Raw genomic sequence first — 24,884 nt, 5'->3', positions numbered from 1 at the left:
CATTTGAGTAGAAACAGCTCAAGATGCCGGGGTGAAGACATGCATGATGGGATTGTTTCCTTATAATGTTCAAAACCGGAATGCCTCTCTGATCCTTCAATTACTTAAATGCGTGAGATAGGGAAGGAGAGCATGTTGCCACTGTAGCTCTACTGTAACATTTAGATTAGTTAATTGGTTATCCTCTGCAACATGGTAGAGGCTGTATTTCACTGAAGCAGACAGGAGGCTTCGCTTATTCAAAGTCCTCACACTGTCAATATATTGTGGCACACAAGGGCTTCTGTCTGGCCTCCTGCAGTGTGGATTTACTCTTGCCTGAAGACAGATGTATTATATGTAACCACCGCACACTGTTGCTATTTGTGAGGCTCCAATGCGATGCGGGTTGCTGCAAAAATTCGACTAAAATGTCAGCCAGAGAGGTGGCTGCTTCAATTTGTTTTCACCCGGTGTATTGGCCAGGTCTTCTGGGAAAAGTCACCTTAATTGCAAAGGCTTCAATACTTGACCTCACCATCAGTTCATTAACCCAGCAATAAAAGAAGCCCTCATTCTGCCAGAAATGCACCCGCTCTGCCCATGTGAAAACTATCTCACTCCCACAACCCTGTTTTACCCCGAGAGTGAACGCCTCTGATCGCCACCCACTTTATCAATTGCCTTCATAATTTTAAAAGCCTTTTTTATGTTGTTGTTTTTCTCTCATATAGTAAATGGAGCCATAATTTAATATTTTAATGCATGTTAATGTGTTGTTTAACCTTCTAGCAACAATCAGGCGTCTCTAAAAGGTTAACCTTGAACGTGAGCCAGTGCAGACAGCAGCACAATAACGCGTCAATCTTTGAAAAACATCTCTGTCTAATGGATTAGTGGTTGATTGCACAGCCCCATCTCGAGGTAGATGCCGTATATATTGGATAGGCATTAAAACGAGCATTCCTCAATTTTCCCGCTGCCGCCCCTCAGGGTCAATGGATCGCTGGGGCAACAAAACGCTGAGTCAACGCTCCTCTCTTAATTTATCTTGGGCTTGATTATAGCTTCATTCATGTCTGCAGGAGTCCACCAGCAAAAAGTTAACAGGTTAGATTTAAAAGAAAGGATAAGTCTGTTCAAATTTCCCTTTTCCCTTTTATGATATATCGGTGGTTAGACTGTAAGGTTGTATGAAAACATGGCAGACCTGAACTGACATAAAAGGTAAACAATATTGTAAGAAACATGACAGGGGGTTTAAAGAAACAAAGAATTTTTTGAAATGAATGAGAGAAAGGGCAGGCAGCTACTGGTGTGTGAAGGGTAACTAGACTGTCAGTAACCTTTACGTGATGGGCTGACATTGTATCTATCACATTAAGGATTGGCCAGGTGGAAACACAGCGATCAGGCACAGCTTAATATCCTGCTCCAAAAGAGGGAATTTTATGAATGAAATTCATTTCAGTTATTTTTCTGTGACCTGAAACATGTGATTTCTTATTTGAAATATTTTTTTACCTGTGCAATTTATACATATCACACATTTAAAGGCCTTAGTGTGTGTCTTTTGTATAGGCATTCAAAGATCTGAAGAACTATAAAAGTTATTCAACAATTATAACAGGACAAACACAGAAAATTACATCAACTATTTACAATCCCAACAGAACTTCATTGATTTGAAACAGAAATTCTGAAATTTCTCAACAAAGAGTGATATAGTTGCAGTATTTTTTATTTAAACAACATTTTATACACATGGGACTCACATGGGAGAACAAAGCAGAATCAAGACTAAAGTCAAGGCAACAGAAATGTAAAATATAAAATTTCATCTAAAACAAAGAAGCAGAAGAAAAAAGGTACAAAAAGAAAAATTACAAAGTGCAATTTAAAAAATAATCAAAAAACCCAACTATTCCATTTACATTGGATATAAGTTGGGATTGCTGAAAGCTTCAGTATATTCAGGTGTGCAACCAGTTGTAGATGAGGGTCACACTGCAAAGAAAGATGATCAATAACATTGAAATAATAAAAAGAAATAATACTTAAAGTTAGTTATCTGACACACTTACAACAGGGCTTACAAGACTACCACACTTACAGTTATTTAGTATGGTAATCCTTTTTTAGTCTGTGTTAGAGAGTTTTGCTGCTTATCAAGCAGAAAGGCAACAGAACAAAGTCTGTTCAGTCTAAACAGGTCAGGTACATTCTCCGTGGAGGTTTTTGATTTGATGCAGGTCTGGGGTCTGTGAGTCAGAATGTCCAATATCTGAGATTCCAACCTAACAAAATACAGAATAGTTTCCACTGCCCTGAGATGAAACTAAAGAAAGGAAATCCCCAAAACATCAAAGTTATAATCCGTTAAACTGTTACTAAATTGTCACTAAAAGTAACTGCCTTGTTGCAACATGCCACTGAGTATGGTACTGCTACCAAGCCACTGTTAAAACACTGTTATTTACGGAAAGCTGGAACATTTTGTAAAATCTAAAGGAAATAATTAGATAATTTAAAGAAAAATATTAAAACCTATATTCAACTGGAAAATAGCTTCGCAGATCAAATGTTGAAAGTGAGAAAATTTAAGAATAGATGCTGGTAATCTACTTCCAATGACATAACACTAAAAAAAAAATGGTGGAGCATATCACAGCTAATAAAGCAACGGGTAGTTAACATGATTGGGTATTTTTAAGAAGCCTGACAGAGAGTCTTTCAGGAATTAGGATGGGGAGGAGTTCACCACAAATTTTAGAATTTAGAAAAAGAGTGTTTATTTAAACAGGAAGGGTAACTCATGATATTAAGAGTTTCTTTTGCAAACGTGTCCAGCTGGCTCGTAAATCACTTTACACTTTGCTTAGGTGTAAAGTCCAGTTCACCATTAACTTTTTTATAGTTATTTGAACAAGGAAGCATTAACTTAACATATTTGTCCAACCATGGGAGAAGTCAGGGCTCCCAGAGAAACAAGCACAAGCACAGAAGCAACATGCAAACTCAGCACAGAAAGGCCCTGGATTTGCACCCAGAACCCACTCACTGTGAGGAGACAGAGTGCTAATGACTGAGCCCTTCTACTACCTCGATAATAAAATATCAATTCAAAGAATCTTATAATACCTATAGCCACAAGTTAGTGGGAAAAAATTCCACTGTTACAGCTTTACAAAAAGGAAAAAAAAATATGCTGCTGGCATCGAATTCAGATATTAAAAAGAAAAAGAAAATGTCTTTGTTGTCTTTGATCTCAGGAAACCAATTAGGTTTATATTTACAATTTATTTGATTTTCCAACTTTATTGGAAGGAGATTTGTAAAAGTAAATAAAGTGTGTTGACTTGAGTTTGTTTGTCATGGAGTAGTTTGTCTGTCAATCTGCAGGTTGTGTCCCAGGTTTCCGCTGTTTATCCACCCATTCTCACATCTATCTTTATCCCCAGTCTGTAACCAGAGGCTCGAGCTCTGAAAAGGTGCATGTGAGATGCCTGTGATACACTACAGTGACAGTAGTTGAGCAATGGGCCTGTCTTGTTCTGGGGCCCCTGCTGAAGCACAGTTCCCCTTTGTTCTGTGATGTATTGATCCATTCAGACCTCCTCCCGAATGTACTCCACTGGTGTTCACTCTGCTCAAACCAGCTTGTGCCATGGATCTTCCTCTAATGCTCACTCTCACTCAGCAGCAAGAAACAGAGTCTGCGCAAAACCCAAAGACTAAGCTCTCCACCACAGTTCTTACTCTAGTAATAATGTTAACAACAATTAAAAACGTGCTGTTTTTTAAAGCTACCTTTACACTTTGTTGTCCATTTTATCATCTGCATCTTTAGAAGACTACATCGTTTTTATTCTCTCCACATCAATGTGTCTTAAGATGCAGAGGCATTGTTTGGAAAAAGTTCATTTGAAAATCTTACAGTCTCACTTTATATTCTCTCATAAAGTGAATGCATTTAGGGCCGTTAGTGCTACTTGCCAGGTTACTCATGGTATAATTAACATGCCATTACACTTGCACCCATAGTAACTCAGAAGTGTTACACAGAGGCAAATCTTTCATTTATTAGGAATAAAACAAAACAGATAATAATGATGAAAAGCCAACTGCAGTAACTTTTTTACATTTTTGTGGCCTCGCAGTTGTCCGAATCAACGTGTGTTAGAATCAGCGAGAGGGTTATGTGTTTGAATCTGTTCCATTAGAGCTGCCTCCACACAGCCTAAAAGCTGTGCAGGATGAAAGGGAGGATTTATCTGCACAACCTCATCACATGATGTGACCCAGGGCCTGGAGCAGAAAGGTCTCTCTCTCAGGTGCCATGGAAACCAGCCCACCTCTGGCTGCTTGTCCTGCTTCGTCCTCCATTCGCCCTCTGTGCTTCTCCTGTGGAGGTTTCTGAGGCCTGTTGAATGTCTGAGTTTTTAAAAAGGCTATTCCAAATCTGTAAGAATTTTAACACATGCTTTTATGAATCTCTAAATGTCAAATTTCTCAAAATTTCTAATTAAAAAAGAACAATCAGATACTAATACTCTAAATTGTCATCAAGTTCATCCTGTTTCCTTTAATTATCCTTGTGATAATGAATTATGTGTAGAATGGAACTGGCCACATGTAAACATTGTCATTTCACTGTATGTCAGAAAGATTACTGCTAGAACTACCCAACCAAATTTCATGAAACATGGTGAAGAGGTGATATATTGACAAAAGAAGAACCCGTTAAATTTTGATGTGGCTTTGATGTGGCTTCAAATCACTTTCTCTAAAAACAAGGAAACAAGATGCACACTCTGAAGTTGACTTCTAGTTTAGGAAGCTAAGCCTGTGTGTGTGTATACAAGGTGCTACGACTCACCCTGCATGTCAGAATAAAATCTAAGCCATTGATAAGGAACTCTCTGTAGACCTTTCTGTAGAAGGAGTGGTGAGGCATAGAGCACGGTGGCCTCGGTACTTATGAAATGCAAGAAGTTAGAACCATCAGGGCTCTTTCTAGAGACAGTTGTCTGAACCACCAAGTAGGCAGGTCCTTGATCATGGAGGTCACCAAAAACTTAAAGGTCACTCACTGCTTAAAAAGTCAGAGATGATAGGACCTGCTGGAAAGATGTGCATCTCTGCAGCACTTCCTCATCCAGGTAGTGCAAACAGACAAAAGCAAATCTAAGTAAAATACAAATGACAACCTGTTGGGAATTTCTAATTGTATTATGGGAATGCCAAGAGCTTTAGAACAATGATTTTGAGGTGGGCTTGAACTAAAACTTTTGTTAACAAATAACACCAGACACCACCTAATGCCATGTTGCCTCTAGATTGAAGCATGCTGGTGGTAGCATAATGCTATGAAGGTACTGGTCAGTGGTGGTGGTAGGGAAACTGGTCATACTGAGTGCAGGATAAATACAGACTAATAACTGGAAAGCCAGAAAAAGAAAGAAGAAAGTCTGCTCAGTAGTGCAGACAGTGTGAGATTGCGCAGATGGTACACATTTGAGTGTAATCATGACCAAGACAGCTTGGAAATGTCTTTGGGTCAATTTTCCTGCTGTTCTTGAGTGACCCAACTATAATCCAGAGTTAAACCTCACAGAACATCTGAAGATAGTATTTCTAACCAAAAATACTGTAGTAAAAGCTGCTGTAATTGCTCCCAGAGGGGCTTTAAATGACTGAATTGATATGTTTGTATATGAATAATTTCAGTTTTTGATTTCTAGTTGATTTACAGAAATGGCACAAGACCCACTATCTCTTTTTGATTTACTGAATTTAGATTAACAGGCAGTCTATTCATTATTATATAAACTGTGCAAAATCCAAAGGCTGAGGATACTTTATGAACCAACTATTGGACTGAGGTTCCATGGTCAAGACATTTCTGTAGCTTGTGATAGTGTTTTGGTAACAAAGGAGTCTATGGTCCTAAATGGGTTTGATCTGGTTTGATGGTGTACAGCTTTCATTTTTGTTTTTTAAAAAAAGTAAATACAGACAACAAAAATACGTTCCTTTTTTTATTTTAGTTTAATAACATCACATTATTTAAGCTGTTTTTATGTCCGGTTTTGTCCTTTGCTGGTGCTCCTGAGGATCTGCAGAGCAGAGGTGTCAGAGCTGAAGCTGCTGTCATGTCCTACACCTGAGCGTTACATTTGCCACCACTGTTAGAGTCTGCCTTTGTTACTTTTAATAGCTGTGATGGCTTCACAGAATCCCACTAGGGTCGATGGCACTCTGGTATGGAAAAATTCATTCATTCGGCTCAGCACTCCATAATACACTGCTTACATCTCTGCTGAAAATTAAGCATTTTACAGGACATCTATTAGCATTTCCTGTTTCATCACTAGTGTGTAGCTGATCGTGTGTCAGCCTGGCAATAAATGGAAGAAGATCACTGCCAGCTCTGTGATTTGTTTGCTTTGCCATGTAGCCTGAAAGTATCAGCATATATTTAGATTTCTAAATGCCCTGCTAACATAACTTAGCAGATGTTGGGGAGTCATATGGATGTTGGTGTAACAGAGACCCCCTCAGGTATTCTCATTATTCTACTACTGAGCAGATGGCAAGGAAACTTACCACACGTACTATTATCCATCATACATATTCTGCTCCCAATTTACATAGCTGGTGCTTCAAGGGAGCTCCTACAGGGAGAGCTCCTAGCTCCAGGATTGCACTGCAGCTCCACCTGAGGCTTTGGAAGAGAGTCTGAGATGTCACTGCCACTACACCTCAAGCTCAAATATGCTAATGGTTGTACAAAGGAATTCCAATGGGTGCATTCCACTTTGTATATTTTGATTTGAGAGGGAGAGAAATTTGCAGCCTGATGATTTTTAAATAGTTTCATATCATTCAGGAAGTGTTTTACGATGAAACAGCCTTAATAAGATGAATAAAATAGACACTTTTATTACATCCATCACTTATCAGGCTTTCAAATTTCCAGAATGATGCATTTACATGTGGTGGCATTTCAAAAATAAATTAACATTAAAATGCCCCGAAGACCTATTTTCTCATTCAGCTTCTTTCTATTATCCATGGTCTCCTACACAAGTCCACAGCTGTCTGCCAGAGCTAAAACTGTGTTGTTCAGTTAAATGGGTGTGTTCTGAATAGGCACTTTGAATCAAGCTGTCCTATCAATTGTGACTGTCTGAGTTTAAGTATTATCTGATTATCTATAGTTTGTGTGTGAGTGCGTTTTAATTCCAGTACTGATTTGTGGATATTTTGTAGTGAATATTTAAAAGGAGCCAAATTTAGTTTTTGATTACTAGTAGCACTATGGGGCCAGTGTATTTTTACATAAATTCCAGTTTTGTTTGTTCTCATGCACACACACACACACAGCTGTACAAGCTGTGCATGTACGCGCAGCAAACGCCAGTGCTGAAAATTGAAACCAACATGTGATGCCAAAAACTGCTGTTCCTCAAATAGCCACTTACGGCTGGCTCCAAAAAATAAATCAGTCAATAATATGCATCTGTATTTCAAAATGCTTAGATATAGAGTGTAAATAAATATGTGTATAACTGACTACACAATGTACATTTTTTGTTTTTTTGGCACACATCATGACTTTTGGAGAGACATTGTTTTTTAGGTTTTTATTTGTTAGAACTATAATTCTATTATATGAAGTAGAGGCAGCAGATAAATCCAAAACTGGCCAGGTCGAATCAAACAGTGTAGATGTATACACAGCACTACGAACCTGAGGAATATTATATAAATTCCACTGGAGGGTGAACTGTCCTTTTACGTTATGAATTATTATGGTTGTGGCTACTTTGACTGAAAGTTAAGCATACACACATGGCTGCAGCCGGCACAGCAAAGATAGTGGAAGACATATATATAACTTTCAGGAGAAAATCCTTTTTAAAAAATAGATTTTGGGGAAAAGTAAAAAAATAAAAATAGCTTTTCTCATTCAAATATGTTTATTTCTGGCTCCAAAAAACTGAGATGACCAGCCAAAATGCAAAAACCACCTCTTCATAACTAATGGCTGATGGCAGCTATTCATGTTTATTTATACTATACATATAAAGCTGTCAAAGCTGTCAAAGGGCTGAAAAAGACAGCTGAAGACCAAAGATGGACATACGAACACCACATGCTTTCCTAAATGGTCAGTAAGGGGTTTTTTTGCAAATGTTTTATGAAGAAAAATCTATTTAGAATGCATTTGAATGACCTCAATGCAATTTGGTGATTGACATTGAATGCAATGTTTTTATTTTTAAATTTTGAGAAAACACTACTTTTAACATACTGATGATAATGCAATGTATTCATGCAGGCTTCAGGGTTTTTTTTTATTACATGAAATGTGTTGGTCGGTCCACTAATGCACTGGCTCAAGTGCACATTGTTTGCAAAGATTTGCAGAAATGTTTCATGCTGAATTGAATTCAGAGTGGAGATGAGTTTGCAGGTAGCTGCCTTTTAACTCTGCTTGTAATAAAACACCAAGACACTCTTATGTATTAAAATACGCTCCGTTTTATGTGTGTCACACATGTATACATCCAGGCCAGTGATTTGCACAGCACTGTCCTTACTTTAGTTCCACTCTGGAGCTCTTTTTGCCCCTCCTCCTCTGCCTCCTTCTTCTCTCTTCCCTCTGAAAGACTCTCAGTGGTGGAGGGAAGCAGCAGCAGTGAGGCAGCACTGGGCCTGAAGGGCACTTTTCAGCCTGGCCAGACACACTCAGGCCTTGCTGCTTGGCTGCGCAACATGGGTCACCGCCTTACATTAGGAGGACCCTGCCAAAGTCAGCCAAGCGGAGCCCTGCAACATACCTGAAAATGAATGAACAAAGTCGCTGTGCCTACTGCAACAAAACAAGCATGTCTGACTGGGAAGTCAGTTTCTGATATCAAAATGAAATATTAATGACATCAGAAAGGTGTTTTTCATAATGTGTCTCATCAGTAGATGGATTTTTCTAGTCGTAAATCTTTATGCACATTATCTATCTAATATTTATAACAAATGAGAAGGCTGGCCAATAGTTTTGATTGGTGCCCCTTATCTTGGCACAGCATGGAGATGAAATGGTCTCCACGGGGCCAGCTGGGGCTCTTGTTGAGGTCAGAAGGAGAGGCTAAAGCAGACCTCTTATTATTTATTTGGAGATCAGGCTCTATCCATCACTGCGGGTCCTTAGAGTCTCCCTAGTTGTAAGGCAGCAACCACATCTTCCAGCTTCTCCACTGAATCCCACTCTTACAGTCCAATGATAGACGTTTCACGAGAGGCACCTCAAGGTGGGGCTAAATGGTCTTACAGTATATTCCCAATCATGTCGCGTAGGCGGAGTCTGACTCTCATGCTCTTTGCTATGTTGCTGCCTGCCCAGCTTCTACTATAGCTTACATGACAAAAGCAAGGGGATGGAGTGAGTGAAATAAACCTACACTTCGTGTTTCTCACAGCCACTTTTTGGGGGGTAATTTAGCAGGGAGAGGGGGGTTTGGATCTCTGCGCGACATTACAAGAAAACGCGCATGTTTAGTAGTAGAAAGCAGCTGCCTGTCTCTTTTACGCATATCCTACTCCAGTGAAGGCAGCAGCAGTTCAGATCAGATTTCACATTCAACCCCGACCAGCTGAGAGAGGGAGAGAGAGACAGCCAGAGAGCAGGAGGGCTCGTTTCTCCGCTTTACTCTCCGAAACCCCCTTTTTTCCTGAGCGCCACTGACCGTTCCAGCGAGGAAAAACCCGGGTGTGCGGCGCAGTTATCGGGATTTTTTATTTTTTATTTTTTACCTCCCTCCCTCCTTTTTTTCTTTTATGTATTTTTGCAGGATTTCAGCAGCGAGAGTACCACAGAGAATTAGATAAGAGGGAAGAAGAAGAAGAAGAAGAAGAGATGGACGAGCAGCCGAGGTTGATGCACTCTCACACGGGGGTAGGCATGGCAGGGCACCCCGGCCTGCCGCAGCATATGCAGGAAGGCACCGGAGGAACGGACGGTGACGGAAGAAAGCAGGACATTGGAGACATTTTACAGCAAATTATGACCATCACGGATCAAAGTCTGGATGAAGCCCAAGCCAGGTAAAGGACACACGCTGGTTCGCTGTCAAGAGACGGCGGCGGCAAAGTAGATAAAAAATAACTAAAATTAAAAGATGGTGAAATTAAAAATAAAAAAAACAAATTCTAAATATATGCGCGGACATTTCCAAATTTCCTAAGCGCTACGGCGAAGATGAAAGTAGAAACGTAAAGGCGGTGCGTTTCTGTGCAAAAGCCGACACAACCGATTTTGCTCCAATTAAAATAACTCGACAGCCGCGCTTCAGCAGAAAATTAAAGTGTGTGAATATGGCGTTTATTGCCAACGTGTCGCCCACTGAGGGTATTTTTAAAACACTTTTACTTTAGCGCAGTCAAGCTGCTTTTATTAGTGCACTCAGATAAAGCTCATCATTTATTTCTAAATATGAAATGGAGTAAGCGAGTAACAGCCCGCGCTGTCTGTGGAGTGTTGTGCAGTTCACAGCAAATGCAGAGCAACTTTCTTACTTGTGATACATAATTCAGGATTTCATCCATCTTGTGTGTTCCGCCTTAAATTCAGCGAAGATGAAGTTATGCATTAAAAAAATTCTTTGTTTTTGTTTTGTTTTTTTTTAAATTGGTGAACTATAATGATATAATTTTATTTTCTTAGTGTAAATATTGGAGCGTACATAAAGGTAACTATCAATGGGGTTATAGCACATGTGTACACATACAGCTGTTAATAATTTACTTTTTTCCCCTGTAATTGCTCTGCAGCGTTTAACTGTTAAATTAGTTAAATCGGTAGTTTCTAATCAGTAATTTAACACAGGATAAAATCTATGCTTTTCCTTGCTGTGGTTTTCTCATAAAGCCACTTTTCTGTTTCAGGAAACACGCTCTGAACTGTCACAGAATGAAGCCAGCTCTTTTCAATGTCTTGTGTGAAATCAAAGAAAAAACAGGTATGTTCATACTAATTTCGCAGGAGTGTGTACCACTGCTCTGTCGCTGCCTCCAAATATCCTCACGCAGGTGAAGGGAATTCAAAAGTGCACACACTGTATTATTAAGTAGCTGAAAAACCCACAGAGGCACAGTACCTGCTCTCCTTATCACCAGAGTCTAATTTGCTATTGAGGCTCAAATTCAGGCTCGATTCAGTCACAACACAATTCACCATATAAATTTCAGTGACATGTAAGACATGTGTTTCCTCATGTAGCGCCAAAGTCTGCGTGTTTTAGCGGTTTCACAATAGGAACTGTGGACAATTACCTCCAACAGTCCTTATCAATTATTGTGTCAAAATATGAATGAGGTTCTTTTTTGATGCTATTGTGGAATAATAGAGAGTATTGAGCAAAAATTGTCACAAGCACGTTGATGTCTCCCCTTGTGAGTTAACTGTCAAGTCTGCTGAATACGTCTCTTTCTATTATGTATTGTGTCTCTCTATTAAAGCAGTTGTGAGAGAGCATGTCAGCAGAATAATTGCTAGGAGAGAAATAACGTAACATAGGAGGCGTAAGTCATGTTTCCAAATCATTCTCCCTGTGACATTTTTGAAATTGGCACAGAGAGAATTCAGTGCACTTCAGCTTGATAGCGTGCACCTCGTCTTTTATTTCCTTGTCTTTACACCGATGTGCTTTAGGACTCTTGCAAACTTACATCGTTGAGATACCGAGTTGCCAAAACCATGGCAGCAAGAGCCAGGGTTTCTGTGTGTTTCACACTCATTAGTACATGACATCAAATGGAAGGGGGGGGAGAAGATATTGTTTCATTGTCTCCAAAGTTGCACTTGCTTATACTTGACCTTTGTGGTAGCGGTGATTGGTGCTGTTTGTGTTGTTTCTCGTGTGTGTGATCCCACCCTCGCTTGGTGCTTTCATGGATGTTTTCATTGAGGCTTTCATTGAAGATCACCTCGCTGCTCACCCCCCCCCCACAAGCGTGGCAGTTTATCTTGAATCGGCCACTGCCTCAGGAGAGAGCAGGGGGGCCTTTTGAAGCCTGCTGGCTCACTCTCAGTTTTGTTGTCTTGGTAGGTTTTATCGAAGGGGAGTGACACAGTTATGCATAGTGTTTTACTCCCTGGCGCTTCTCAGAGTTCATCTAAAGTTCGGCTCTTCTGAGAGTACAAAGTAACTTGGACCCCTTCCTGCCTGCACTCCCTTTTGTTTTCCCTTTCAGCTGGTAACCTATAAATACAAGGTGCAGCATAAGGAGCTGTGTGCTGGAGATCTGGTGCCTGTCGTGTTATTGTAGTTTTTTCATTTTATCCAGTCAGCTTTGTTCTAGTTTAGAAAGAAACATTTATGCAGTTTCTACTAATTCGGATACACTTTAAATGTCTTCATTCTTTCCACAGTAGGAATAAAACTCAGAGATTACTACAGCAAAGAGTAACTGTGCATTTCTCCTTTCTCACACCTCAGCTGTGCAGTCAAGTTTAGTGTAAATAAAGTATGGAGTGTGAAAAACACTTCCTTCCATGTAACACATCAAGTCACTGACAGATTAGGCGCCATTATACAAAGGTTGTGCCCGTTCTTTTGACTTAATCCTTTCAATAATATTTGCCTTTCTTGATGAGACCAGCAGTGTGCATTTGTACACAATGAGCGATATTATGAATGAATATTTCTTGGGTCAGTTTTTGAATTTCAGCTGTAAAAGGCTTCTCTGCTGTGTTGTGAAAAAGTCGTAGCTTGTTGCTCCATCTAGTGGTTTTCCCTTCTTTTGAAATCGAATTAAAGTAGTGGAATTACTGAGTGTTTAATATCTTTTTTATTGTAATGTAATTTAAGTTAAGAATTTTTTTTAATGTACATTTACACAAATCTGAGGCTATACTGGCAAAACAAAGTAGCTGAATTGGCTTTTATGTTAAAAAGTGCTTCAATGTTTACTGTAAAGTGTAAATTTGGTTCTTTTTACTACATTTTTTTGGCACACCTTTTTGCTTAGATGTTCTTCACATTTCAGTATTGAAATTACTACCAAATCAGTATGAGCCACTTTTAAATATTTCAGCGCGCAGCTTTAGCAACTGCTCGGAGCTGCAAGTGTGCGGCTGTAACTTTGTCCTCAGTAACCATCAGAGTGCAGAGACAGTGTGTATCCACAGAGCTGCTGTTTGCTTGTGTATATTTTCCATCCCTGGAGCCGCTGACAGCACCTGCAGGACACAATGCCAGTGCTGATCTAGGGCCTGAACTTGTGACCTGCTCTGTGTATTTTTACTGGGAAGAAGTGAGCGATGGCCAACAGAAATATTGTGCAGTATAAACAAGCACAATAGAACACCGACACCAGGGAGGAAAAAGAGGAGGAAGGAACACTTTATTTAAACCAGTGTTTTTAGTTGTTTTTTTTCTTCCTTTTTTGACAGACAGCGGCTCTGACTTTACCCAGATTCATTCCGGGCATATTTGGGCTGTCTATTTTACTTCAAAGGAATGCTGTTTTCCTGATGCTGTGTGTGTGTGCGCGCGCACGTGTGCAGCATCATACATTAATAAGAGGAGACGAAGCATAAAATATATAGAGCATATTAATTATATGACTGTATTTATCTAAAATGTGGAGCAAAGGTAAAAGCAGCACAGCTTCTCTGTGTTAGTGCTCATCCTAGCTGTGCCGCTGAGCTCTGGTAGTTTCACATAGATACTTTCCAAAAATATGTCGTAACAGTTGGACTCCACTGCCATTGGACGATATAATCTTTACCTCTCACTAACCGATTTCTTTAAATTAGCAGGCTGTCAAAGGTGAATATATCAAGTGAGCTGTTTATTTGTCTATTAATGTATCTTTATCACAGGTATTTTTAAGGTGCGCTGTTTTTTTCATGGGCTTCTCCTTTACTTTTTTATGATTGATGAAAATGCCTCTTTAGATAAGCAAAGGCTTGACAAACTGATTTGGAAAATGAGCCGCCTTGACCTCTGTAAACACTTCATCAACATCGTAAATCTCTGGCAGTGTCAAACAAAACCACTCCTTGACTGAGCTGCTCAGTAAATGCGCTGCGCTGACTCGCTGTTTAATTTTTTTCCTCTCAACCTCAACAAAAGGCCAGCTTTCTCGTGGCCCGTGTTTGTGTAGTGTAAGGTTTCAAGCCTAGGGGATCCTCCATTTATAAAAATGACTAGCCGAGTGATGTAATGTTATTTTTTGAAGGGTGAAAATAGGGTGTTTTATAGAGGGCAGCCGAGCAGTGTTTGACAGGATGAAATGAGCCAGAGGTCTGATTATGGAAGGTGCGTGGAAGCCTACACTACATTGACTTGTCAGACCATTCAGATGCTTGGCATCTGCCTATTTGTATTAGAGGCTGAACTCGGCTCAGCTCTGCACGTCACTGGCGAAACGCTTTGAAGCAGCCTTCGAGGTGATCGGGTATGATGTAACCTTTAAAACGTGATACAGCTGGTGCAGTGCTGAAACCGCTGGTCAATACTTAAAAATTGGTAAGATGGCTGACAGAAAATCTATCACCGCTGGCATTGATATGTGATCAATCACCTTTAAAGCAACAATACAAGTAGGTCCGACGTGAGGATCCATTTAGAAATGGAATATCTTTTGCTTTTTTGCCACTAAATGGCTTTTGTAATTGACTGTTTTTATTAATGAATTGGTTAGCTTTGTGACTTATTAGAAATCAGTGACTTAATGCAGTTTCATGGGATCAGTCAAAAAGTATTCAATTTACTGTCATTTAAGAACAAGAAAAGGAGTAAATTCTCCCATGCGAGCACACAGAGTTGTCGATTTATTGTTTTTTTATGCTCAAACAATTACTTTAAACAGGTCTCGACACATTTCCATCGGCCGATTAATCAAATAATTGACGAGTCTTTGCAGTTTTCCGCAAAAGAGAGATCTGAACACATCATCTTGAAAAAATCTGGAAAATTGTGATCACATTTCAGTCCACTAAATGAAGCAATTGACAGATCAATCACAATTAAATTGTTTATGAATTGTTTTCATTGTACCTGACTGATAAACTGACGGTTTGGTCTATTACATGTTAGAAGGTTGTTAAAAAAACAAGGAGTTGTCTGATAGATGCTAATTTGGCAATGCACAGCTGAAGGCTCTATTTTCAGGTTACCAAACTGATACACATGGACTTGATATATGAAATAGCCACATTACAGCAGCAATTAAGCATTTGTAGGGCTTGTTGGGAGTCACTGCAAGTGCAAAGCAGCAGGTAGTAACAGTACACATTACCTTCTGCGTACTGTATTACATGTCGAGGTGGATGTCACGGGGCCGTGCCTCCCCTCTCGTGATCGTCTCCCGGTGGACGCAGATACGTGCAGCCTTTGTCTCCCTCTTATCCTTCCTCCCCCGTGCTGATACAGCAGCATCCAGCAGGAGAGAAATGCCAAGCTCGCCGCCACAGCTGTTTCCCCAATCGCTCTGCTTAATCATCCACTGAGAGAGAGGAAGAGCTGAAGTCTAATTCTGCTCTGAGGATGTCGACGACTGGGGAAAATGTGTTTTGATTAACCAACATAAGGCAGACTTTTTTTTTTCGGTGCTGCATTTGATGCAGAATCGTAATCACAGAATCATCAGCGAGTGACAGCATTGTAAATGGCGAGCTAATACCATTACAGTATAGAACAATGTGGTTACATTATACATTATGCAAATTGTCAGTCGCCTAATTGATACATGTTAATCATATTAAGGAGCTTAATTATAGGAATCTTAGTGTGCTGCGATTTGGTAATTAACACTGACATCACACGTACAAGGAAACTGATCTATTTTTTTCCAGGACACATTTCTCTTCTCATCCTTGTGAAAAGGAAGCAGCAGCTCTACATCGTTTTTATATTTTTGAATTTCCTGAACTGATGAATGATTTTCTTCCTCTCTGCTGAAGGCTACTGGAATGCAGTTTGTAGAAAAAATTACATTTAGCTCCCAGCAGCTCTGCCAGTGTGGAGATTACAGACTGAAGGCGAGATCCAAGCAGACTTGTAAAAGAGCGCGGGCCTCAATCTTTTACCTGAATGTCGACTCCTGCGCCTAAATATCACTGTTCTGCCATTTACCTCGATCAAGGCTCTCTTTGCAATCTCAGTCCCTGCAGGTTTGCTCTGCCTTTTTTTTATACTGGCCTCCTTAATATGTTACGAATTTAATCAAGTCTACAAATTTGTTATGCACGTTAAATTGAACATGCAATGGCACATTCGAATGTGGTTGCCATACCAACCCCCCAGGAGTTCATTTTCCATAATGTAGTGTTTGGAATCTCATTTCCTCCACTCTCCCCTGCTGCTACTTGCAGACGCCACCTCCAGGCTTCCACTGTATGTTCGCCACGAAGGAGGCTCGACTGCCACAGCTTTCAAACACTGGAGGGAGGGAGAAAAGAAGGAGAGAGGGAGAGAGAGGCCTCTCTCCACGTAGTGGAAATGACACAAATTAATATACACTACTTAAACCAGACCAAGATTAATGGTTCCCTTTCGCTGCAGCTTAGTCCCACTGTCAGTTGCCGGGTGCTCGTTGGACAAAATCAACACTAATCAACATTTATTCCACTTTTGCCCTGGGCTCTCAGGAGTCTGGCAGGACTGCCTGCCCCCCCTCCCTTACCTCCTCTCTTCCCTCCCAGCAATCCACCCCTCCCTCCGTCCGTCTCGCTACGCTTTTCACCTCTCATCCAGCTCCTCCATACATCACCCTCCTCACACCACTCGGCTCCTCAGAGAAGAGTGCGCCCCCTCCTATCAGGCCACATTAGAGTCATGATAGATTTTCTCTTTTCATTTGCATCTGATATTTAACACAGCAAAGCAGTTGCTCTGTCACTTTACAGTACAAGCGTATGAGCGCGTGCACGCGGGTTCTTGTACGCGTGTGTCTTTTTGAAGCAGTTGGCAATCTTATCTGCACTCAGTCACCACTGCATTATGGGAAACAGGATATTCATTCACTGCTCAGTCAGGAGTGTGTATGTGTGCACGTTTCAAGTTGTGTATTTATACAGCACTTCATTTGCTGGAAAGTAGTATTTTAGATTTCCCACCACCAGTAAACTGAACTCCGAGGTGTCACGTGTGCATTTTCCGAGTATCCATACAGCTTATCGTGCGCGTCATAAATTTCCCTTTGATTTCAGTGACTGGCACTCGGATCTGCTGACTCTTCTTTCAGCTCCACCATCAGCCTCGCACAGCAACAATAAGTGTCCCGTGAAGGCTCATAATTGGCCGAGCTAATGCAGGTCACAATTCCACTGATGCTGCACGACTCTTTGTCATTACACCAGCTATGATAAAAACACACTCACAGGGGCGATTAATAAGAAATATGAACAAAATTAAACAGCATCTATATCCTGACTGTAACTATGGGGCAAACATGGAAAACATTATATCTTGACTGAGGCTCATGCTGCTGCAACTTAAGGAAATTTTAATGTTTTCCTTCTTGTGATTCCGATGCTTTGGTATATATTAGTATTTATTCATGCAGAGCGATTTTTCCACAGTCAGAGTGGAAGTTTTGAGGACAGACAAAGTAATTCAACCAAAGGAAGGAAATAATGAGGAGAACTACATCTGGATGATGTAACGATTCACCATCATTAAATTTTAGAGACTGTTAAAATTGTTGAAAATTATTACATGATCCGATAATGTTATGGATATTTCTGGTTAATCCATCAGCAGTAAACAGAGCACTTAAAAATTCCAGTTTAAAAATAATTCCTGACATTACTTCCTGATATCTGGATATATAGGACTAATGTTAATTTAGCTGATGTGGTTGTCAGATGCTGTACCTCGAGCACTTCCAGGTTGTTTAACATAACACTTTTAGATTTGACACCATAGATGGAAAAATCTTAAATAACTACAGTCATGCAAGTAAGTTTGTTTCCATAGTTGTAAAACACAACAGCCTACTAGTAATATTAGCATGCCACTATAGATGCACCCACTGCTATTCAGATTTCTAAAAGTCTGATTTCCTCATTCCATTTTTTTCCCAAATCCTGTTCATTACGTTGTAATTACAAATTCAAAACATGAGTTGGCGGTAGGATTGTTGTCAGTGTTGGAGCTAATAAACATTAAAGAAGAGTAAGGCAAAAGAGAAAGAAAAGAGAAGACCTCAGAACCAGTTAACTGATTGGCAGTCATGAAGATGAGGAAAGAGGAAATGCTACACTGCCAGATTACTGACTTTACAGAGTTAGCATCATGAGAAAGCAAGTTTGGAGACATTATCCAAATCAGTTCCCAACTGGAGTGATTCCAATTAGTGCCTGGGAGATGTGACATAGGTTAATATGATCACCAGAGAATCATTTATATCTGAAGCTGATTGGCCAGTTTTTAACCATGAGTTGTCAGCTGTGAAAGAATTATTTCTTTATGATAAGTTTCTTTAAGTTTCAAATTTATAACAAAAACAAAAAAGACAGATGGGAAAAATAGACCTTGGCGTTGGATATTGGCTAAGCTTATTTCAAACATTGACATCAGCCCAGAATTTCTCAGTTGGTCCTTATTTGTCACTCAAGTAAGGTGCTGAAACACCCACCCCCCCACCCCACCCCTCCCTCAGATCTACAGTCCTTTTTTGTGTGCGTTGTTTTCACAACCATTTGGATTTTCATTCATCCAGCTATTGTCTTACCCACTTGTTCCTATTTAGGGAGCTGGATGTGCTGGATCTATTCCCAGCAGGCATTGGGTGGGAGCCAAGGAAACACACTCAGCAGGTGAACAGTCCATCACAGCAGTTCAGATTTTATTAATGTCCAGTAATCTGAGGTGGAATCCCTACTGCGACAGCCTCAGATTTAGAATCTGCGTGCTGCTTTATCCCCCTCTGAAGATGAAATTGTGCAAACAGCTGATGCCTCTTTTCCTCTTTTCCTACTTTGCCAAGATATTCAGTGCAGTGTTGTCCATCTTGTAGGACTGCACGGCCAGAGGCATTGTCATGGAACCAACTGGCCTCATTGAAGTGACACCTAGTGCTTTGTCAGCTTTGTGTCTCAGGTGCCAACCTGCACTTCCCAAAATAAACTGTCATGCAATGTGGCAGGACAGAAAAATGTAGAAGGAGCATGTTGGGGCTCCGTGCCCCCCTGAAAGGAAACAAATGTTCCATAGCAGAAATGTATTGTGGCTTTGGATGCCTTCCCAGCACCGACACCAGCGACGTGGAGGGAAACTTAAAGCGTGGAGTGTGATTGTCTGCAGCATCAGCAGGGGTCGCAGCAGGTGGGAACGTAGAAGTAAAACGTGAAGTTTCTCTGCATTGACATAGCTTTTTAATTGCAATTATTTCAACTTATTTCATTTCACTGTGGACCTGTTAGAGTTTGACAGCTCTTTGTTACTTGCAGACATCCTCTTCCAGAAATAGCTTATGCTTACTGTAGTTAGCTGCTCTTCCTGTTTTTATAAATGGTCTGTCATTTTCTCTCTGCGGTGCAACATCACACCAGGGAAGTGAGCGGAGGATGTGTTCTTGGTTGAAGTCACTTTCAGACTGGTGTCAGGAGGCTGGAAAGGGTGAGCATGCGGAAAGTCATATGCAGAGATTCCTTACCGACCTCTAAAGTGTGACCACCAGCCGTGTCTGCCCTGTTGGATTTGGCCCTGAGTGTGTGATTCCTGCTAGATCTCGCTGTGGCCAGTGTGTTCTATAGCTGCTATGACATTTTTATGACTAGTGGACTGAAGTAAAGGTGGGAGTCACAAAGGCTTGAAATGGATCTGCACCTCCATAATGAGGAACCAGCAGATAATCATGCACACAAAGGGAAGGCTTCTGTAGGCTGACAGCGAAAAGTATAATGATGTTTCACTAAACATGGATTGCAGAGCTGGAAAGGTTGTGATGTGAACATTGTTTGAGCCAGGATTGTCTGGAGGAGGAGAAATGGGCTCATTAATACTCTACAAGGGGGTCACTGCTCCATCCAAGCGAGACAATAAGCACTTCTGTTAAAGCCGTGCACCTACTGAGCTCTGAAATGTTACATTTGTATGTTAAAAATTGTTTTTCAGTACAAACAAAACACAAAAGATTTTTCTAAAATTCAAAGTACAACTAATTCTCGAGGCTAATATTTGAATTTTACATGAAGTCAGCATAAAAGACGTTTTTTATTTCTAATAAAACTAAACCAGTTTGCTAAATCACGTTCGTTTTATTACACTGTCACTGTGACAGCTACACGACTTGACAAATGTAATAAATTTTAATTGATTGAACAGTCCATGGTATAAAACTGAAGATGGATTCATTTTTTACACTTTTTGTTTTAAATAAATATACCAAATAAATCATTTCTAAATGAGATTTCATCCACATTTATCCCGTTGTTCCATCATACCTTTAGCTGTGATGCTAACGTTGCCAAAGGAATATGAAACGTGAATGTGCTTTATGTAATTCCAATACTAATGTCATGTTTTAGTTGGGTTTTCTTTACCAAGGAATTCAGAATGGTCTTTAGTGTCTATTGTTTTTACAAGATACAAGAAGCATAACTGGAAAATGCTACAAAACTAGCTAAAATAAGCTATCTGACAGACTCTGTTGGTAACTTAATAAGAGGAAGTATTTTAATGTTGCAATTTGTCTTGTACAAAGTTACATTTTACAAAGTGATCCTGAAGTTAGACCGCTGACAGACCTCTTGGAGAACATCAGGTGCAGGGGTCATTGCAGTTTCCATTAGCCTATGGTAATCCTACTAACCAATTTTAAAAGGAGAAGAAGAAGAAGAAAAAAAATCCAACCAGTGACAAATCATTTTTGGATTAATTTCTTATTTATTCTAGCACTATTATTGCACCGTTATTCCAACATTACACCTTTTTTAATTGTACAATTAATCAGCCAAATAAAAAAAACATCAGGATAATAATTGATAATCAACATAATCATTAGCTGTATTTCTAACAGCCAACTGGCCGACCTGTCATTGCTCTTCTAGCTGATAAATCCGCTCTGCTCCTGCCTCCGCTGTAAAGAGATTGTGTTGATAAGTTAATATTCCGACAACAGAGATGAGATAAAGAGGTTTTAGGAGTTTGGAGGATAGTGTAACCTTGATAAAACGCTCATCTCAGTGACACTGATTTTCACCATCCATCTTCATCTGATATGAAGTATGCAAATGGTGGCATCGGCTGGGAGTGGAGTACGGTGCTGTTAAATGGGCCATTTCAAATGTTCTTTGTACCATGCTGACTTCCAAAAAATTCACTGTCAGCCAGCTCAGCGCAGACTGAAATCTTTTTGGAGACACTTTTCCACCTTTATCTTATATCTTCTTCTATTTCTTCCCACTTCCATCCGCCTCTCCCTCTTTTTTTTTTCTTCCCTTCTCCAGCTTTCCCTTCCCCTCTCCTTGCATGCCATACAAATTAGGTAGGCACTGACAGTGTCAGAATGGCTACTCATGAAATATTAACAGCTTGTAGAGAATTTTACATTGCTACATTTCTCTTCATTTTTAACTGTGTCAGCACAGGCTGTGGAACATTTATTTGTGTGAGTTCAGGAAGGCTATTACCCTAACAGCTTTTTTTTTTCCAATGTTGTAGATGATATCCATCAACCCTCTTTCCAAATTCATGCAGTCTATCTCACCTAAAATATTTTTGCCTTGCAAATGGAAGTGATTCGATTGTGTTTATTTGTACCTACCGCATCCTGGATACGTGATCTTTGGGTACAAGAGCTTCGATGTAAGAAGCTGTTTATTGCCTTATGAAGCTGGTAATTATCTCCTTATGGGTAAAATAAGACAAACACTATGGATTAGACAACACATGGAAGCCTGTTAAAATGTCTGCATGGAAGGTAAACCTTGGACTGACTGTGATAAACAATGAGTCCAATTATAAGTTGTTGAGGATCAGTATTACCGAGCGTCAAAGAGAATCTAAAAGAGGTGCCATGCTTCTCTTGTTTGCCTTTAAGACGGTTGATTTTGCTTTTATTTTTTATTTTTTATCTCTACTGGTCTCCAAGCGCCTTCAGCTCAGTGGGCGGGGTTGGCCTCTCTCTTTCTGCCTTTTTGTTGGATGGCCTCTATAAAGATGGAGCTGTCAATCATCTGCAGGCTTCCCAGTGCTGAGAGGCAGCATCAGCTCTCTGTGAGAGACTGGAACAATGACTTTTGTTGTCACACATGTGCATTTCTGTGGAGCGGTCTGTGGAGCGGTCTGTGGACAGCGTTTTGCCCTTTAATTAAATTCATTCTTTCAGTCTGGAAGGAGTCAAACAGATGAGAGTCTAAATAATTGAACAGACCAAATACAAAGATGCACATACAAGCCATTTTGGGCTTTTTTTGACAGCTTATTACAACTTGGGAAACCGTTTCTCCTAGAAATCACGTTGCTGCCCACAAAGCACCAGATGTCTTTGGATGTTGTTTTCTGGTTGGCCAGTTGTTCCCTTTAAAACATGTCCATTTAAATCTAAAAATGAAGGTTTAGTAGACGCCCACGTCACACCTAGCCTTGTCTGGCTTAAATCATGTATCTTTTTTTGATGCAACACTTGATTGACGTTTTATTTGGTTGCGAAACGACTGTGATTAAACAGCCACACAACATTTACTCCTCATACACAGAGTAGCATTACTACTTTTTTTAAATATAAAGACTTGCTTTGCTGGTTACATACATCTGCATGTAATGTTATGGATTTCATGGGGTTATAGCTCATTCTGTGTTGTATGGTGAGGTTATCTATCCTCTGGACAGTCTAAACGTATTGTTGCTACATGTTAGTGCAGCATGGTGATGAATGGTGTCTCACAGCAAACCCACTGGCTGCTTTAACCTTGGTCACTGGTTAACCAAATCCCACATTGTTTAGACATCCAGTAAAATCGTCTTCCCAGGTTTTTGGCGAGTGGTGCATAAATGGTTCGGTTAAATTTAGAAGCATAGCATCATTTTTAGATGTATATAGCGATGGAGTCGATTCAAGGGTATATTTTTTTTCTTCTATCACTATTTGTGGCGTTTTGTTTTATAGAATTTCTATGAGAAAGGTTTGACTTCGATTTCACTTTAGTCTAAAAAATAAATATCCCAATACCAAAATACAGCTAATTGTGGCTAATGTAGAGGTTTGTCTAAAATCCATATAGCAGGAAAATCCAGGAATTGACTGTGGAATAATTGCTTATTATATAAAGAAAAGACATGTTGGAATGCTTCAAAAGTTTTATTTTAAAACGTCATTGTCTCATTATTAGTGCATTTTGCATTTTGTTGTAACTCTATTCTTTAAAATAAATTAAGAAAATGATAAAATCCTGAGAGTTGTTTCCTATTTTAGCTAGTCTAACGAATTTAAAAATCGTGTAATGTAATACAGAACAGTTACTATTGATAAAAATCAGTTTTACACTGATTTATTATACTGGTCATCGAACTTGCAGTCAGACAACATGTGAAAACTGTGGCATAGTCCGCTAGTATTAATAGGACAGAGTGATGTGACTCATTGTAAAAGACAATAAAAGGTAAATCAGATTCAGGTGTAAGTATTGCTTCTATCATAGCTTTGTTACTTTGAAAAATAAATGGAGGAAAATTAGTTAATGAGGTGTGTCCTCCTCTCTTATTATATGTGGCTGGGGCTTCCTCTCCTCCTGACTAATGATGATGTGTGGCACAGGTAGCTGTCAGCAAGGCATGATTAATTAAAAGAAAAACTAGGCCGATTTGTCATATCGTTCTAACTGTGGTCAGAGAGCAAGGCGACTTGCACTGCTGCTGCCTTCCCACCCGCCACTGTACCTTGACTTCTAGAGTTGTTGAGTTCTGCCGCTGTTTGTGAGAAGTTTCATCAGCTCCAGGGGAGTTTTTATCAGCGTCTCTCTGCTTAGACTGTCTCAACACAAACCCGATAACAATTAGGAGGCGTCTGCTTTGGAATGGAGCTCAGATACATAACCGTGCCAAGCGAGGCTGACATAACGAACAGATCCAGCACAGAGGAGAGCACTCCTTTGTCTGTTGAGTTTCAGAGTCTCAGTCTCAGAGAAGCACGGATCCTTTGCCACTAACACAGCTAAAGCCGCATTTGATGTTCAGCGTTTGTGTTTTAGAGGCTCATCCATGCAACATTGATTACCAGCGCTGAGATTCCAGCATTGCTTTCAGTGCACGCTGACTGAAGCTTCTCAGCTGCCTCTCACTGCAGGCCCAGCAAAGAGAGCAGGAGTCTTGTTTGTGTTGGACTGCAGTGTTGCTCCCAGCGTGCAGCCTGGCCCTTGTCAGCGGCCCTGTCATATCTGTCTCGGGCCTGTCCCGGCAGCCAACCAAGGCTCCCACGTCACAAAGGCGGGCTCATCCTGGGAGAGACAGGTGTCAGCAACTTCCCCCCTCCATACCCCCCTCCCTTCCCTTCACCTCTCCCCCCCCCACACACACACACATTTGTTGAGGCAGATGCCTGCTGCAACAGAGCCTTATACTTGAAGCGGAGCAGCTTGGAAAGAAGGGTCATCTGTGCCACCCATTCACAGTCGCCATATCGCAAGAGACCGCAGCTCCATCAGCTGTGTGAGAGCGCTCGTGTCAGATACGAAGCATCCACCAGAGGAGACTGCCCCGGTCGGAAAGCATTACAGACTGGGGCTGAGTCCTGACTGACTGACACACTGACTGACAGCTTTATTGTGTCCTTTGAGGAACGAGGATAAAAGGCTCTTATGAAGAGGCCTTCCAAACACAGACCGCACTCGGTCGTGCTCGAAAAGAATTACTCGTTTCTTTGTATGCATTGTTGTTTCTTTGTGT

General features: G+C 40.4%; 1 protein-coding gene across 3 annotated transcripts in view; it reads left to right on the top strand.

Moving 5' to 3' along the window:
- Positions 1 to 9,347: 9,347 nt before the first annotated feature.
- Positions 9,348 to 24,884, top strand: part of pbx1b (pre-B-cell leukemia homeobox 1b) — a 63,878-nt gene continuing 48,341 nt past the window's right edge. The window contains exons 1-2 of one of the 3 annotated variants that reach the window (XM_084921278.1): positions 9,348 to 10,089; positions 10,930 to 11,003. In XM_084921278.1, the coding sequence (XP_084777404.1) occupies positions 9,902 to 10,089; positions 10,930 to 11,003 (262 nt within the window). In that variant the 5' untranslated portion in view covers positions 9,348 to 9,901. The remainder of the gene's footprint in view (positions 10,090 to 10,929; positions 11,004 to 24,884) is intronic. The other 2 variants (XM_084921277.1, XM_084921276.1) reach the window with 2 other exon arrangements.

This window comes from Perissodus microlepis, chromosome 23, assembly GCF_051167445.1.
Source record: "Perissodus microlepis isolate ML-2025 ecotype Zambia chromosome 23, ASM5116744v1, whole genome shotgun sequence".
In the NCBI taxonomy this organism is placed as follows: Eukaryota; Metazoa; Chordata; class Actinopteri; order Cichliformes; family Cichlidae; genus Perissodus; species Perissodus microlepis.
The sequence above is the reverse complement of the archived record's forward strand: the minus strand, read 5'-3'. Positions and strand labels throughout refer to the sequence as shown.